The sequence below is a fragment of the Trichosurus vulpecula genome, chromosome 3, assembly GCF_011100635.1.
Source record: "Trichosurus vulpecula isolate mTriVul1 chromosome 3, mTriVul1.pri, whole genome shotgun sequence".
In the NCBI taxonomy this organism is placed as follows: Eukaryota; Metazoa; Chordata; class Mammalia; order Diprotodontia; family Phalangeridae; genus Trichosurus; species Trichosurus vulpecula.
In genome coordinates, this window is record NC_050575.1 from 102,187,286 (window position 1) to 102,205,657 (window position 18,372).

The 18,372-nt window shown below is 46.1% G+C and overlaps 1 protein-coding gene across 7 annotated transcripts in view; it reads left to right on the forward strand.

Annotated features, from left to right (window-relative positions):
• EPB41L1 (erythrocyte membrane protein band 4.1 like 1) overlaps window positions 1–18,372 on the forward strand; it is a 104,671-nt gene that overhangs the window by 37,964 nt on the left and 48,335 nt on the right. For 4 of the 7 annotated variants that reach the window (XM_036748892.1, XM_036748895.1, XM_036748896.1 and 1 more), the window contains exons 1-5: window positions 1,949–2,129; window positions 9,410–9,618; window positions 12,025–12,189; window positions 13,009–13,113; window positions 17,099–17,141. In XM_036748892.1, the coding sequence (XP_036604787.1) occupies window positions 9,424–9,618; window positions 12,025–12,189; window positions 13,009–13,113; window positions 17,099–17,141 (508 nt within the window). In that variant the 5' untranslated portion in view covers window positions 1,949–2,129; window positions 9,410–9,423. Of the gene's footprint in view, window positions 1–1,948; window positions 2,130–9,409; window positions 9,619–12,024; window positions 12,190–13,008; window positions 13,114–17,098; window positions 17,142–18,372 lie in introns of those variants that run through there. The other 3 variants (XM_036748893.1, XM_036748894.1, XM_036748891.1) reach the window with 2 other exon arrangements.

Sequence of the window (18,372 nt, forward strand, 5' to 3'; positions counted from 1 at the left end):
GGACTCTGGGGACGTGAACTTGGGTGGCCAGGGATACTCGATCATGATCATACTGGTACGTGACCTTAGATACCTTCTGCCTCTGAATCTATGTTTCTGCGCCTTATTTCAAGAAATAACAAAGGCCAATTGAGTGCTCAGTGGTGACTCTGAGGGAGGTGGGCTTACTCCTTGAAGGGGGTGGTGATCAGGGAAGCCTTCCTGGAGTAGAAGAATGAAGAAAAGGAGAAGGAAGTGGGGCTCAGGGGTTCACAGAAGTGACACAGAAGATGAAAGAAAGGGAGCAGCACGAACAAAAGCTTGAAAGCATATTGGGAGGGGGTGGGGAGAGGCCCAACCCAGCCTTGTTTCTCTGTTTATTCACAAAAACATTTCTGTCTTCATTGTAAACACACCTTGAACACACACCTGGCTTGTATACCACACATCCTCATTCTCCCCTCCCTTCATGCAATGCCTTCTGTTGGGCTTGCCCAGCTCCCAATTGTTGAACCTGGATAATGGAAGCCAAGACATTGTTGGGGGTGAGGACGGTGGTAATGACAAAAAGACCCCTTCTAACTCTGCCTGAACACCACCCTTATTATTCTCAGCATAGTGTAATGGATATAAGGATATAAGGAGTAGGAGTCCACAGGTAGAAATGTAGTGGAGGTAAAAATGGCAGGAATTGGTAACTGATTGGATATGTGGGGTGAGGAAGAGTAAAGGGTCTAGGATAATGACAATATTTCTAATGAGTTGCAGAAAGAATGGTGGTACTCTCAAAAAAAAAATAAGAAAGTGTATATAGTATAATAGATTGGGAGTCAAGAGACCACCAATAGTACCTTGCTTGCTATATGACCTTGGTCAAGTCCCTTCTCCTCTCTGGGTCCCAGTTTCCGCCTCTGTAAAATAGAGAGAATGATGCCTACCCAGTCAGTCTCACAAGGCTGTCATGAGACCCAAGTGTCAGAGATCCTGTCCAATAACACCTTGGTGATACAGTTAGGGCCATAACAGCTCAGGAAGGAGATGGTTGAGGACTAGTTGGGAAAGGCTTCCTTCCCAGGGCATGAGGAACTTGGACAAGGCCTTGAAAGATGGGTAGGCTGAGGGGAGGAGGGCAGTGATCCTTTCAGAGAAGACTCCAGAAGCAAGGTTGAGCCTGGCTTGTAGGAGCCTGGGGCCCAGCTTGACTCCAGCTGGTGTCCCCCTTCCTAGGTGTCACAGGCATTCAAAAGCTGTAAGTTTGGATTGCTTAGGTGGGAAGGAGTGGGATGGGTGCTAGGGGCACCCAGGGCCTCAAGTCCCAGGTGGGATTGTAGTAGTGATGAGGGTGAGTCATTAAGAATGAGTCAAGGCTTCTCCCACCCCTTCCTGCAGGGCTGTTGCAGAACTCTGTGGGGCAGAACTTCAGAAATGAAGGAGAGAGAAAAAAGAGAGAACAGCAGAGAAAGGAAGCACAGGCTGGACTGGGTGACTTTTAAAGTGATTTCTTACTCTGAGATGGGAGGCAGAGAGATGAAGGAGAGAGAAACAGCAAGAGACACTGCTACAAAACCTTGAGAGAGAAAGACAAGGAGTGGTTGAACTAGACTGCATGCTGCTGAAGTCCTTTCCAAATGATTTTGAAAGGTCTAGAGATTCCGAAATGAGGAGAGGCAGAATGAGATAAAGGAGAGCTGTAGAGAAAGAGATAGAGCGAGGCAGAGGGCTGAAGGAGGGTGGAAAGTCAGAGCACAGAGCTGATGCAGCCTGCACGTGGCCTGCTTCCCTTTGGGCTGGGCTGGGCCGGGCCATCAAGTGCCTGCGGAGCTGGGGGGGGGGGTGGGGTGGGTGGGAGGGAGGGGAGAAGGTTGGCAGCGTGTCCAGCACCAGGCCCCCAGGGCTGTGGGCTGTGGGCACATCGCCCAGCTCCCTGAACAGGCTGAGCTGCTGCGACTGCAGTCAGCATCAATCACCCTCCCCGCCAGTGGGGGAACGAGTGAACGGGGAGCAAGCGGGGGTGTCTAGAGCTGAGCCTGCTCTGCAGAGGGAGCTCCCCCCTCCCCCGCCCTTGAGTGGGGCAGCCCCCAACCCTGGAGGAGAACTGAGCCAAGAGGTCTTTCCCCTCCCCTCCCAGGATGGGGATGGCCCAGCCCCAGGTAGGAATGATGGCCCAGCTGGGGAGGTAACTTGCTGTGAACAAGCAAATGGGATCCTGGTTAGCCTGCAGACCTCTGGAGGGAGCATGTTGGGGGAGGTCGGAGTTTACAGACTGTGGGGGAGGGGGGGAGAATTTTGCCTCATTTTTTCTCTGCCCTTTGCTGTCTCTTTCTGTCTCCCAATCCCCTTGTCTATCTCTTGGGTGCTTTGGGTTAGAGTTGCTGGAGGTGGGAAGGATTGGACAGGGTCCTCTACTGATGGAGACTGGGATCTGGAATGAAGCCTGGCTGTGTGCTGGGCTCCCTAGGTCTTGTCCTCTCTGGCCTTTTCCTTCATACTGAAGGTCCGGAAACTCAAGAGTAATCTGGCTTCTAAGTCCTAAGAGTTTTATCTGTGTGGGTCTGCAGACCTAAGCCCTCCCAGAATCCCTTCCCTTTTCATCCTCCCCTTCTTTCTTTGGGTCTGGGTCCTTTTCAATTCTCCTTCTTTCTTTCTTCTCTCTTACTTTGGTTTCTAGACTATGATTTTCTGTCCTGACCACCCTGGATCTTGCCTTGGTTCCTCTCTGGCTGGGCATTGGTCCTGGTGGTTGGTGGGGGAGGTGGTGTGGTTAGGGACCCCACATGGGACGTCAGGTGGCACAGAATGAGGAGGACTGATGGAGTCCCTCAGGTGGTATAGATTTAGACCATCAGTATGGTTGTGGAAAGAATATTGGAGCTGGAATTGGTAGCCTGGGATTTCAATTCTAGTTCTGATGGGGTTGGGTGCAGTAATCATTAAGCTCTGGCATGCTGATTTTGCCATTCAGGCTTTGCCAGTCAGTCAAGCTTCTCTTAACCAGTCTGTTTTTCTTGCAAGGACCTCAGACTCTGCCCTCAGCACTCCCCCACCATATGGCATCTTTGGGTTCAATCTCAGGTTTGCTCTATTGAGCGCTCTCTCTCTCTCAAAAAAAAGGAAGGTCTCCAAGATAGGCAAATTCCCCTACAGCCTCCTGAATTTCATGTTGGATTGAGCCAGCTTCACTCCAGCCAGGAGTGTGTCCCCCACAAAGGGTCAGTGGTAGGGGCCTTAAGAGGCCAAGGGTATTCCCCCAGAGGAGGACGGTGGGAGAGCTCAGTGTCCTTAGCCCTGAGCCAGAGATAACAGAGGAGGCTGTGTGCCCATGGCCAGATGGAGCCTGCACTAGAGCCAGTGTGTGCCAACCTCCTCCCCATGGGGACTGTGGGCCCTGGGAATAGATGGGTGCTGCACGGTGCCCAGGCCCACCCCTGAACCCCTTTGCCTGGCAGACTTGAGTCTACCAGATGCTGAAGTATCATCCCTGGTATTCATAGAACTTGTTATATTTTTTTCCAAGTTTCTCATTCAGTGTCTCCAGACACTCCTGGGAGGCAGGCAGTGTGAGAATGATTGTCCCCACTTTACAGAAGAAGAAATCAAGGCCCCCAAAAATGTTCCACTTAAACAGTGAGCTAACAAACAAGCCTGGGGAATGGAACCCAGGCCTCCAGACTCCCAGCCTAGTCTTCTTTCCATATATCAAGACTAAGTAATAATATTAAGCAATATTTCTGTAGAGTTCTAAGGTTTACAAAGCACTTTCCTCAGATGAAGGAACAGAGGTTCTGAGGGTGAGTGATCTATGCAGCGTTGCGTATAGAGGGCTGGGTCTGAGTTTGAATTCTGTCTTAGACACTAACTGTGTGACCCTGAGCACTTTACTTTTGAACCTTGTTTCCTCATTTGTAACGTGAGCATGATAATAATAGCACCTCTATCACAGGATTATTGTGAGGCCCCAATAAGGTAGCATGTGTAATTTCTAAACCTTAAAGAGCTATATAAATGTGACTTATTGTTATTAATTGCTTGATAGAGATATAAAAGTGTGAGGTTGGCTGTGTGACTATATAGCGTTAATTACAGTCCTCACGATGGCCACTGTTTTGACACATGTGAGATGATGAGCAGCAGGTATGTGTTTGACCCTCAGCTCTGCTGGTTTCTATTCCCCAGGTCACCTTGGGCAGCTTACTCCTCTCTCGGTCTTAGGAAATTTGGGAAATGAGGAAGATAGATGATGATTTCTAAGGTCCTTCTAAGCTCGAAATTCTCTGGCCAAATGGAGCTGCGTGGTCTCCAGAGCCATCTTTGGGACTTGGTGCTTAACTAAACCCTAGTGCACATAACAAATGCCTGCTGGGTGTCTGGTTTGCTTCTCTGTGCTGACCCGAGAGGCTAGCATGTGGGGGTAACATTTCTGCCTGACTTAAAAGGGTGAGTAGCATAAGGTGCCTTCTCTCATCCCTGTCCCTTCCTACTTCATAAGGAGGACCGTTTGCCTGGGAGTGGGAAGAGAGCATCCCTCCTCAATCAATAAGCATTTGTAAATGTGCTCCAAGAAGTTAGGAGATTATATATACATCTATACACTCAAGTAGAAAGCTCTTTACAAACCTTCTAGTGCTATCTATGTAAATGTTAGCTATAATTAGCTAACATTTCAGGCTACCAAGATAAAAATGAAATCATCCCTGTTCTCCTGACACATTCTATCAGGGATAACAACTTGTCCTCTTGTGTGTATATAAGCATTTACACAATAAACACATATAAAAATTTAATTTAATTTAAAAAACAAAATAGGGAGGGAGGGGAATCAGGCTTGGCTTCCTCTAGAAGATGAAGCTCGAGTTGGGACCTGAAGGAAGAAGGAGATTCTATGAGGTGGGGGTGAAGGGAGTACATTTTAGGAATGGGAATGATCAATGCAAAAACATGGAAATAGGAGATGGGGTGCTGTGGGTGAGGAAGAGCAAGAAAGCCTATTTGGCCTTCTTTGGCTGGAGGCAGATTGTAAAGGATTTTAAAAAAAAAGACAAACAGAGGAGCTTTGTTTTATCCTGGAGGCAGTAGGGAGCCAGAGCAGTTTACTGAGTAGGGGAGTAACATGGTCTGACATGCACTTCAAGTAAACCGCTTTGTTGACTGTGTGGGGGATGGATTGGAGTAGAGAGAGACTTGAGGCAGGGAATAACAGTGGAGGGCCTTTGTAATAGAACAGGTAAGACTGGTAGATGGAGACTTGGGAGTGATATCTTCAGCAGAATTAGGGGGATTCAGAAGATTTGAGGGAAAGATATTAAATTCTGTTTTGCTTCTTGTCTCAGCAGATGAGGCCTGAGAGGAGGCAGCCCTTGTCACAAGTATTACAATATCTGCTTCTCCTGATTGTGAATCTAGAGAAAAGAGCTCAGACTTTAGAATCAGAAGGAGAAGTGATTTGTCCAGGGTCACCCAGTGAGTTCTTGGAGGAGGTAGGCTTGAACGCTGGTGTGCTGGCTTTAAGTCCAGAGCTCTCTCCGGCAGGCTCTGCTGCTTCTCTGTGCTACACCACATGGCCAATGCAGCATCTTGTCATGAGAGCAGTGACCTTGGAGCTTCTAGATCTGGCTTTCTGTCTCAGTTTAGCTATTCACTAGATGTTCCACTCTGAGCAAATCTTTTCTTCTACCTGGGCTACAGTTTCCACATCTTAAAAAAAGAATAATGATGATCCCACCTAACATCACAGAGCTGTCAAGAGGAGCAAAGAAGATTACATATATAAAGCACGATGTAAATTTTTTAAATAAACAGGTATCAGTATCTCTGTCTTTTTTTTTTCAGATCACCCTCACCACAATATACACCACCTCTTTCTCCCAGACAGCTATCCCTTAAAACAAAGAATGCAAATGAGAGGGAACAAACCAAAACAGTTCAGCGCAACTAGCCCATACGTTGAAAAAGACTGATGTTATTTGTAGTGTCCCACATCATAGTTCTCTGCCGCCCAATCCCCCTACCAGGGAGAGAGGGAGGGGCCTCTCTATCTCTTCTTAGGAGCCAAGCTCAGTCATTACAATTTCACAGCATCGGGCTTCAGTTGTCCTGACTCTGCTTACTTCGCTCCGCTTTTATCAGTTCTTACAAGTCTTCCTGTGTTCCTCCATAGTTACCGTTTCTCATAGCACAGTAACGTTCCATTACATTCGTGTACCACAATTGGTTTACCTAGCCTCTGGTTATTGGATATCGACTTTTTGCCCTAGTTCCTTACTTCTATAAAATGTGCTTTTATAAGTATTTTGGTGAACATGGGACTTTTCTTTTTATCTTTTATCTCCTTGGGGCATATGTCCAGCAGTGGAATATCTGGATTAAAGGGTATGGACATTTTAATCATTTTCTGAGAATATTTCCAAATTGTTTCCTCAACTCTACCAAGTACTCGTTAGCAAGTCTTCTATGGCCTGACTGACATTGGCTATTCTCCTTTTTTGTCATCTTGGCCAATTTTGGGAGGTTTAGGGGAAACTTCAGGCTTGCTTTGATTTGCAGTGTGGATTCTTATCATCTGTACTGATCACCTACTCTCTGCAGGGGCAGCTAAGTGAAGCAGTGGATAGAGTGCTGGCCCTGGAGTCAGGAAGAATCCTCTTCCTGAGTTCAAATGTGGCCTCAGACACTTACTAACTGACCCTGGGCAAGTCACTTAACTATGCGTGCCTCAGTTTCCTCATCTATAAAGTGAGCTGGAGAAGGAAATGGCAAACTACTCCAGTATCTTTGCCAAAAAAGTCCCAAATGGGGCCACAAAGGGTCAGACACCACTGCAAAAACATTGAACAACCACAATTTTCTGCAGGGCTCAGTGCTGTGTTTAAGTGGAAGAGGCAAAGGTGAAGAACATCTGATCCCAGGCTTCAGGAAGCTTACAGTCTAGAAAATATTTCTTTAGTGATTGAGGCCACTTTTATTTCTTAAGCTGTGGAGTGGAGAAATGTGGGATATTTAGGATATCAAGGTTGTTTTTGTAAACAGTAGAATGATAGCCGTTTGAGGGCAGGGATCAATTGATGTCTTTTGTATTTTTGGTGCCTAAAACATAGTAGTAGCTTAATAAATGCCTATCAAATAAATGTATATGAATTTTCCCCATCCTCTCTACAGTGGGAATTGGACAGGTACAGGAGATTGGGTAGCCTGAGTCTAGGAGTTATTCATTTATTTATATATTATTGAATCTTTACAAGATAAATTTGGGGATTTCCTCAGCCCTCTGCTAATCTGGTTCTCTCTGCTCACAATGAAGTACAAAGAAATGATCATAGGTTAACCATAGATTCTAGGTCTCAAACTTGTCTTTCACTGAAGAGTCTAGTTCATGGGGTTGTTGACCAAGAGTTCCACGTTGTGAGGCTGTGGTTAATTGGGGGCTCCAGGTCATGAGATAGCGAATGAAAGTTTGACTTCCATCCAGTTGAGCCAGCATTTCATAGTAACTTATGTGCCATTCTAAAGGGTGTGCAGTTGTAATTAATGTGCCATTTAAGGCATGTGTGTGTGTGTATGGGGCAGGGAAGGGTGGTCCTAACAGAGAACTTGTCCTTCTTTCGCTGAACATGAGGGTACCCCATAGCAAGATGGTGGAAAATGCTGTTGGCCACAGGCTCTAGGAGAAGTGAGGGTCAAAGAAAAGTGAGAGTCAGTTCTGTCCCTGTGGAAAACAGGCCAGCCACAGAATGAGAATGAACCTGAAACTAGACCTTAGTGTGAAGGCTATTTTTGGACGAGGCTGAGAGATGGGCCTTTTATTTGGGCTGGTAGGTGCAAACTTAGAACTTGGGGAGTCCAGAAATGAATAAAGGAGGCCAAACTGGGAGTATAGAGCTACTATCCAGGGGTGGGGACCCTGCGGCCTTGAAGCCATATGGGCTTCCAGGTCCTCAAGTGTGGCTTTTATGACCGAATCCAAACTTCACATAACAAACCCCCTTAATAAAAGGATTTATTCTGTAAAACTTGGACTCAGTCAAAAGGCTGCACCCAAGGACCTAGAAGGCCACAGGTTTCCCACCCCTGTTACCCTTACCTTCTTTGCTGCAGTGGAGAGGGAACTGGATTCTTAGAGTGCCACTTAGTGTCTGTGAGAGTCAGCAGATAGGACCAAATAGAAGGATTGTTGGGTAAATCTATCACTTTACCTAATATTACCATGTCCTTTTCTAGTATCACCGTCTCCCCTCTCTGACCGCCATAGGCACAGAGCTGTTACTAGCAAATGTGTCAAATTCAGTTGATTGGGGGCAGACGGCGGACTTTGAGAATATTGAGGATTGGTCTATGTATCAAGGCCAGCAGTGATGAGACCACCTCTTGCACTTATGGGGTACAGTCATACCCGGGGAGGGGTGGTCCATCCGTTCCCCAGAGAGTTAAGTTAACCCCATCTGTTGCATAGCTGGGAAAGGAGAATAAAAATAGGGAAAGGTGAGCCTTGGGCCCTAGGACAGGGGTGCTGTGGCTCTGGGGTGGTAACCGGGGCCCCGGTGAAGAAGGGTGATGGCTGTGCTGTGGATGTTGAGGCCCTAGTGTGGGGCACATAGAGGACTGTGAGGGGATAGAGCTGGCTGCCATCAATGTGACCCATCAGTTGTTAGTAACCAGATGAAGCCGTATCCTCGCTTTTACCAGAGGCCTTTCCTAGTCCCTGGTGCTAGTGCCTTCCTCCTGAGAGTACCTTACCTTAAGTCTCTGTGTATCTTGTACGTATCTGGTTATTTACATATTATCTCTCCCATTAGAATGTAAGCTCCTTGAGGGCTGGGACAGTAGAGTGTTTTTGCCTTTCATTGTATCCTGGTACATGGCTAAGTTATAAATGATCAAGAAATGCTTGTTGGCTGACTGACTGAAGGAACACCTGTGCTATCAAGCCCTCTAAATTTTGGCTGCCTGGGACCAAGGAATAATAATTGTGACTTTTTACATAGCAGCTTCATAAAGAAATTTTCATTCTCCAGTTAAGGAGAGAATATTAAGACCCAGAGGGGAAAATAGCTTGGTCAAGGTCACTTAGTAAGTCAGTGATAGAGCAGGAAGTGGTAGAACCCAGGTCCTCTGACTCTCAGTACCAGGCTCCTTGTACTTCACCAAAAAGGGGTTGCCCCCTACCTGAGAGCTTGTCGCCATAAACTAGAAAAGTATCCAGTCCCAGAGGCTTTAGGCTAGGAGTCTGGCTGGTAGGGCTAAGGGTCTGTCCTCTGCTAACCTGCTTCTGTGTCTTTCTCTTCCCTTGGTCTTTTCTGTCCCTCCCTGTGACTCTCCATCTGCCTCCATCTGTCTCTTTCCCTCCCTCCATCTGTGGCATCTGCCCCTCCTGCCTCTCCATTGCCATCATTCCCATGCTTCTTGCTCCCATCTCATACCCTCATTTATGCCTACCCAGGCTTGCTGGTCACCATGACAATGGAGACAGGCCCTGATGCTGAGGTGAAGAAAGCACAGGAAGACCCTCCACCCCAACCCCCACAGCAGCTTGAAGGCTCGGCCTCTCAGGCCCCTGCCACTGCAGCCTTCACGGGCCCTGCTGGCCATCCTGAGGCTAACTCCAACGAGAAGCAGGGCACCCAGCCTGATCCCAGGCACTCGGAGCAGGTGAGTGTCCTGAGCTGCCAAAGGGGCCTCACTCTGAGCCTGGGGCTGGCCACAGGTCCTTCCAAACCCCGTGGTCAGCAGAGATGCTGAGAATACAATTTTCCAGCTCTATGTACCAATGCAATACTGGTTCTCCTCAAGCCAGCCTACTGTGGCTTAATGAACTATTCACTGGAAACAATTCAAATCAGTCTAATTCAAATAAACCAAATTCCTAGAAGATCAGAGCTGGGAGGGACCTTAGAGATCATCATTTTTCCAAATAAGGAAACTGAGACCCAGAGAATGGAAGGGACTTAATCCAAGGTCACATAGGGAGTCATTGGTGAGACTGGGACTAATAATACCTAATTTATATAAAAATTTAAAGTTTTCCAAAGCACTTTACTTGCATTTCCATTTATACCTCACCACAGCCTTGGGAGGTAGGTACCACAAACATTGTTCTCCCTATCTACAGATGAGGAAACTGAGGCTCAGAGAGATTGAATGACTTGCCCACAGTCATTCAGAGTAGTGTCAGAGTAGAACCAGGTATACTTATTGCTAGTTCAGAACACTTTAAAAGAAACATGTCAGAGCCTGAAGGAGCCTTAGAGCTCTAATTTGGATTAGGTCCGCATTTTACAGAAAAAGAAACTGAGGTTCAGAGAAGGACAGGTCATAGAGACAGAGAGTCCAGGTTTCCTTTCTCCAAGGCCATTTTCCCTCCCTGCAGACACAGAAGATATTCTGCCCAGTTCAGTTCTTCAGGTCCATGTATTATCCAACCTAACTTCACCAAGGGTGAGACAGAAGGAGAACACATGGGTCTCTGCCCTTCAGGTGCTCACATTTATCTAAGGAGGGGGGAATCCAAAAGCTTTTAGAAAAGTGTTTGATAACTGTGTCCCAGTATAATTGGTTTCCTTTGTAATCCTAGGTGTTTTATTTTATATGAAGACAAGGAGTCCATAGGCCTCAGCAAAATGCCAAAAGATCCATGATAGCAAAGAAGGTTGAGAAACCTTGGGCTAGGGAGACAAAACTGGCATTAGAGGCATTTGAAGTCACATAGTGAGCCACTTGAGGCCTGAGCCCACACTCTGTGTACCTACCACCTGGTACAAAATGTTGTCAGGCTTTGACCAAAAGGATCCCAAAGTATGGGCTTTCCACCCCAGTTGTGAACAACTGACAGAGAATGTAGCAATAGCACATGTTTTAGTTCTATATGTTTTCTTATATATAAAAACTATAACTCAGAAGAATCCTTCAATTTCAGAGTGAGAAAGAATCTCTAAGAGCAGGAATCCCCTGTGCAGCATTCCTGAGAAGTAGTCATGCAGCCTGGGCTTGAAGATGTTCTGTGATGGGGAGTTTACTTTCTCTTGAGATCACCTAACCCTATCATCAGACAGCTCAAGTTTGGAACGTTCTTCCTATGTTGAGCTGAAATCCAGGTCCTTTGAAGCTGCCCCTCTTCTCCCCTAATGCTTTTCATTCTGCCTTCTGAGGCTAAGCAGGACAAGTCTAGAGAAGAGACTTAATGGGGGGTATGCTGGTGGCTGTCTTCTAGTGCCAACAGCCAGGAATGTGGAAGAAGGATCAGGTGTGTTAGCTCCAGAGGGCAGAGTTAGAAGCAAAGTGGGAGAGCTCTGGGCCACATCTTTAGCCCCATACAAGAAAGAACTTGACAACTCTCAGAGATGTCCAGCGGTGGGGCAGGCAACCTCCAGAGATGTTGGGAACCTGAGCTTCAAAAGGTGATTGGAGACCACTGGTGGAGGAGAGCTGTTGAAGTATTGCTCTGGCTTTAAGAAGGTTATTGCCCAGGACCAATCTCCATGTCCTCTTCCTACTCAAAGATCCTATGAGTCTCTGATTCTGTGAAAGTTTTAGCCATTTCCTTTCAAATGTGTGACTGCTTGAATCCATCCTGTTGACTCATTACCTACAGTGCTCTGTGTTTGAGTGGAGACAGAGATGAGCAAAATAGCCCTGCCCTCCCAGAGCTTGCAGCTTAATGGGAGGGCTGGCTGCCAAGCACTTCCATTTCAGTAGCCCTGGGAGGGAGATTGAGCTGGAGTTATTATCACCATTTTACAGAGATGGAAATAGAAGCCTGGGAGGGTAATGGATTTGCTCAGGGTCTCTAAGTGGATCATCAGTAGAGTCAGTAATAGACCCTAGGACTCCTGGCTCCCAGTCCATCTCCCCGTCAATTAATCAAAGTACATTTATTAAGCACGTACTGTGTACTGTGTTCTTGGTATTGTGCTAAGGTCCTGGTAATAGAAAGACAAAAATGTAACGTTTCCTGCCCTCCAGTAGCTTACTTTCTGTCCAAGTGACAGTAAAGCCTTTTTCCCCCAAGGTCACAGGAAGCTATGTTAACAAATCCTTTATGTTGTTCCTGATCTGCAGGGCCTCGACATGGAGGAAAAGGATTATGTCGAGACCGATGGCCTCTCCGACAGGACAACACCCAGCAAGACCCAGAAATCTCCCCAGAAGATTGCCAAGAAATTCAAGAGTACCATCTGCCGTGTGACCCTGCTGGATGCCTCAGAATATGAGTGTGAGGTGGAGGTAGGGCCAGAAGATATTAGGCTGGGCCCGGACCTATAGGAGGGAAAAATCAGTCCCAGTCCCCATCAGAGCTGGAAGGGATCTTAGAGACCATGTTGTTCAACCCCTTCATTGTACAGTTGGGGAGGGTGAAGGGAAGGGAATTAACTTTTACTAAGCCCCTCCTATGTGCCAGGGACTGTGCTAAGTACTTTACAAATTTCGTCTTGATAGCTGATCCTTACAGGTAGGTGTTATCATTAATCCCCATTTTATGGTTGGTAGAAACTGATGCAGACACGTTAAGTGACTTGCCCAGGGTCACATTGCTTATAAGTGTCTGAATCTGGATTTGAACTCAGGTCTTCCTGACTCCAGACCTAACACTTCATCCGTTGTGCTAGGAGGAGGAGTGAGAAGGAGTCCATTTTCCTCTTTTCCTATCTGCCCCAAAGGAAGTTGGAGCTTTGCCCTTTCTAGAGCTTTGTATGTAGGCTGCCAACTGCATGAGCCCCCCGAAAGGGCTTTGTGAGGGAGCTAGGAATATTCCTGGGAGCCTGGATATTGGACCAAGGGCTGAGTGAAGATCATGAGAAGGAGGCCCTCGGGTGCTACTGTGTGTTCTGAGGGCCACTCAGGATTTGGGACTGAAGTGGAGGGGTTGACTACTCTTTCTCATACTATGGCGGGCATTCAGTGTTGTCATACTGCTCACCCCTATGGCACTGGCTTGAGCTGGTTGGCAGCAGCCCATGCCCGGGGGCACTCTGGAAATAGCTGCCCCCACCTGGGTGCCCTACTTTGCCGCCTTTTTGATGCTGTTTGTATCTCTATCCACAGAAACATGGCCGAGGGCAGGTCCTTTTCGACATGGTCTGTGAACACCTCAACCTCCTGGAGAAGGACTACTTTGGGCTGACCTTCTCTGACCCAGACAGCCAGAAGGTACTGGAATTAAGGAGCAGGCCTAGGGAGCTTCCTGATTGCTTGAGGTCTCCCTATCCTCTCCCTCCTCTGGCTATAAGCCCCTCCCTAACCATCTCCCTTTTTCCTTCTTTTCTATTCCCCCAATACCTCATTCATTTATTCACTCACTTAGCAAACATATCTGGAGTGCCTACTTTGTGTAGGACCCTGTGTTTTGCTCTTGTCGGGACTGGGAAGACAGGATAGATGAAACAGGCCTATTCTCTGACCTCACTGAGAAAGGCGGGGAAGGGGTGGGGAGGCAGTGGCAACTAGAGGGAGATAAGGCAGACAAAGAGATCTATTATACACAATAGGGCATGATAAGGGAGGCCTAAGGAGCTCTGGAACTAAAAAGGAGGGAAGATCACTTTCAGCTGGGGGGCCATTGGAAAGGCCAAAGAAGGGGTAGTCATTGGATAGTAAGGAGGGGCAGAGCTCTAAGCAGCTGGAGCCCAGCTTTCTCAGATGGGAAAGTGCCAATGCTTTCAGGGGTTAGAATGTTGTTCGATGCTGAAGGGTGGGGCACGGGAGGAGGAGCAGAGGGAGATAAGTAAGTTTCAGGCTGCATACGGACAACATTCCTCATGATCCCAGGCCTTCCTCTCCTCCTTCAGCTTCCTGCCCAGCTCGGTTAATAATAAAACTTTTCTAGCCTTATCACACATATTCTCAGTCGAAGACTCTATGTTCTGGCCAAACAGCACTTCATGCTGTTCCTCATACATAACATTCCATCTCCCAGCTCTGCCTGGAATTCACTTTCTCCTCCACTTGACCAAGTACTACCTCCCCCTGGAGGCCTTCCTCAGTTCCTCCAACTTCTGGCATCTCCCCACCCTCCCCCGTTGTATTCATTTTGTATATATCTTATATAAACTTATGTACTCACGTGGTCCCCCAGTATAAAATGTACACTCCTGAGGGGCAAGGATCATTTCATTTTAGTCTCCTAAGCACTTGGCATAGTGCCTGTCACATAGTAAGTACTTAATAAATGTTTATTGATTGATTCTTGGAAAAGGTGGTACTTGAGTTGGGTGGCTAGAATTCAGCCAGTGAAAAAGGGTATGTAGGAAACAACCTGAGCAAAGGCCAGAGAGGGTGTGTGTGTGTGTGTGTGTGTGTGTGTGTGTGTGTGTGTGTTATTATATATATATACACACTACACACACACACACACACACACAAATATATGTATATGTGTGTGTGTATGGTCATCCTGCATATTCTAGTCCTTTTTCCTTCAATTTGCGTTAGTTGTCTTTCCGTATCTCTTTATATTCTTTATATCTGTTACTTTTTTATGGAACAATAATTTTGTAGTACATTAATCAGCCACAATTTGTTTAGCCATTCCCCAAACATTGGACATATAGAGAGCTGACATGTTTTTTTTTTCCTCACAATTACAGACAAAGCCATTAGGCATGACTGATATATGTGACCAGTGAGTCATTATTAAAAGCAAATCAATCAACAAGAATTTATTAAATGCCTACTATATGCCAGGCACCATGCTAGTCAATCAACAAGCATTTTTAAATACCTTCTATGTGCCATGTACTGCACTTAGTGCTGGAGATAAAAAAAAAAAAGCTCAAGAAGCATATATTTTATATGTGGAGACAACATGCGCTTATGTGAGTATAAATAAAATAAATACAAGTAATTTTGTGGGGAGAGAAACATACTAGCAACTGAGAGGGGAATAGGAAAGGCTTCGTGGAGAAGGTGGCACTTAAGCTGAGTTTTTAAGGAAGGTAAGAATCTTAAGAGGCAGAGGTGAGTAGGGAGTGCATTATGAGTATGGACAACATCCAGTCCAAAGACAAATAGATGGAAAATGGAGATTTCCATATAACAAATAGCAAGAAGGTCAGTTTGGCTGGATCATAGCATGTGTGAATGGGAGTACTGTGCAATAAGGCTGGAAAGGTAGGTTAGGACCAGGGTGTGAAATTTGATCCTAGAGCCACTGGAGTTGGCATTGGGGAATGACATGGTCAGAGCCTTGCTGAGGGAAAGTCACTCCACTATGAGGAAGAAGAGTTGGAAGGGGAAAGACTTTAGAGCCTGGAGACCAATTAGGAAGCTACTGCAGTAGTCCAGATGAAGTCGTAAAGGTCTGAACTAGAGTGGTAGCTATATGAGTGGAGAGAATGGGATAGATGGATGGGAAAGATGGTATGTGAGATCACGACTTGACTATCCATTGGATATCTTGAAGAGACAGTGAGGAGTCAAAGATGGCACCACAATTGAGAACCTGGGGGACTGAAAGGATGATAGTGTCCTGGAATAAGGTCAAGTCAGTTAGTGTTTGTTAAGTGCCAGCTTTGTGCCGAGCACTGTACTAACTACTATACACAAATAAGGAAGTTTGGAAGTGAGGGTTTGGGAGGAGAGTTAGTGAGTTCTCCTTGATATGGGATACCCAGTTCAAAATGAGGCAGTTGGTGATGCAGAACTCGAGTTTAGCGGGGATAGAGAGGCCCGATATATGGATTTGGAAGTCATATGTATAGTGATGATAATTAAACCCATGGGAGTGAGGAGGTGTAACAGTGATTCACCATGTGAGTGAGTATAGAAAGGTAACAAAAGAGAGCCAAGGACAAGGCCTTGGGGTAGACACATCATTAGGGTATAAGATAGATAACGGTCCAGCAAGGAAACTGAAAAGGAATGGTCACCAGATGGGGAGGGCGGGATTCTAAGGTCATTGGTAACCCTAGGGAGAGCAGTTTCAGTTGTGATGAAGTGGGAAGCCAGATATCAAGGGGTTGAGATGGGAGTTAAAAAGGAAGCAGATGTAAGGAGTCAAGGGAGTTTTTTCTAGGAATTTGGCTGAGAAAAGGAGGAAAGATAAAGGATGGTAGCTTGAGGGGATGGTAGGGTTTAATTTCTTTTTTAAGAATAGAGGGAGGAATCAACAGATAGCAAAAATTGAAGATTAGAGAGGTGGCATGATTGTGGGGGCAGTGTTAGGATTTATAGTACAGGTAGAGGGTTTGGCTTTTGTAAGAAGGACTGCCTTTTCATCAGAGCCTAGAGTAAAGGTGGATAGGATGAAGGATGTAGAACAGACAAAAGGGAAACTCATGGCAAGTGGTCTCTATTTTCTCATTAAACGATGAGTTGAGATCTGAGTTCAAATGTGACCTCAGACATTTGACACATTAGCTGTGTGACCTTGGGCAAGTCACTTAACCCCAATTGCCTTGCCTTCTCCCCTCCAAAAAAAAAAGTGGGAGGGGGGAAAAAGATGAAGTGAGATCCTCAGCTGAAAAGGGAGGGGCACTGTTAGATGCTTAAAGAAAGACCAGATTGGAATAGCTGCTGTGGGATGGGAAAGAAGCAGTTGGTGGGGGGTGAGTGGGGGGGTGGTAAATGGATTGCCTTGCACTAGCAAGGGCCCAACTGATATTAACATAAATTGTTAGTAAACTCAATCTGCAAGCCTTAGGATTTCAGGAGCATATGAGTAGGAAGGAAGGAAGTAGAAAGTAGGAGTAATCCAGGGTTGGGTTTTGGCAAGACATAGATGGTGACAGGGTAATGGGGCAAGGGGTTCAAGAGTAGAGGACAATGTAAAGCTGAACTGGTTAATTATAAAGTTGAGATTGGGAAGGGAGGTAAGTGAAAGTCAGAACAAGGTTGTTGCCCTGGGAAGGTACTGAGGGGTGAAAGCACTGAGGTCATAGTGAGGGTGAACTAGTTCAGGAAGAGTAAGGCAGAGGGAAGGAATGAATGGTAGGAGGTTATGATCAGATAAAGGAATTTTATAGCGCCCTTAAGGAAAAGGTTTCATAGTAGGACCAGTAGCCCTTGTTTTATGATTTACTAGTAATTGCTGCCTCTTTCTCTTTGCCCTGGCCCCTTCTTAGCCCCACTTCTTCCTTTCTACCCCAGCTCTGACTCCTTTATTGTTCTTTCTGAGCATCTCTCTTTTCTTTTTTAGAACTGGCTGGACCCTTCCAAGGAAATCAAGAAGCAGATACGTAGTGAGTAAAAGAAAGACCAAAGATTTGTGGTGGGGCAGGTGGAGTGTTGGTAGTGGTGGTGGTGGTGGTGGTGATGATGATGGTGATATGATAATGGTGGTGGTGATGATGATGATGATAAATGACAGTGATACAGCCATTTAAAACTTGCAAAGCTTTCTATAAACTTTCTCATTTGATCCTCACAACCATCTTCTAAGATAGATGCAAGAGGTATCAATATCCCCATTTTAGAGATGAGGAAAGTGAAGCTCAGAGAGCTTGTAAGTGACTTGGTAATTTCAGATCTGAAACTCTAGGATCTGAACTCAGGTTTTCCTGACTCTACCCACCAAATCCCAGTGGTAGATGTGTGAGAGGGCTCAAAGACGGGGCAGGGTTTATCCTTGGCCCCTTGAGTGGATGAACTATAGGCTCCTGGCTACTCCCAGGCAGCCAGATACCTAGGTATTTAAAGAAACTTCACATCCATTATCTTACTTGGTCATTGGACCGTCTCCCCAAAGGAAAAGGTCCTAAGATGGGACTGGAGATCTGAGCCCCAGAGAGGGAGAAGGACTTACTCATCATCACGTAGCTCATTTAATGACAGCTAGACCTTCAGGAGAAGTTGCCAAGAGATGAGATTAGGCCCAATGTAAAGAAAAACTTTGTGAAAATGAGAGCTGCCCAGAATAGAAATGTCATCTCAGGATCTTGCTGAATTCAACAAACATTTACCAAGTACCTGTTTTGCACAAAGGATTGTCTTGGGTGCTGGGGATGTAAAGATGCAAACACAATAGGCTCTGTCATAAAGAGGAGCCTACCTTCCATTTGAGGGATATGATATATACCCAGATAAGTAAGTGAAAGAAAATTGGCAGTGGGGTGGGGCAGGTGGGGGGAAGGGCAAGAATTAACAACTGGAGGGAATCAGGGAAGGCTTTATAGAGAGGTAGCACTGGAACTAAACTTTGGAGAGTAATAACAATTTTGAAAGGCAGAGGTGAGGAAGGAGTGCATGCAGAACATCTTCTGCAAAGGTCCATAGGTGAGATATGATGGAATGCTGTTAAGTCTGGGTCACAGCTAGTCATTCAGTTTGACTGGAACCTAAGTGCCTGAAGGAGAGTAATATGAAGTGGAATGGTGGGTGGAGTCAGATTATAGAGAACCTTAAAAGCCTGGCTAAGCAGTTTGCATTTTATCCTAGAGGCAATAGGGAGCCACTGAAGGTTTTTGAGCAGAG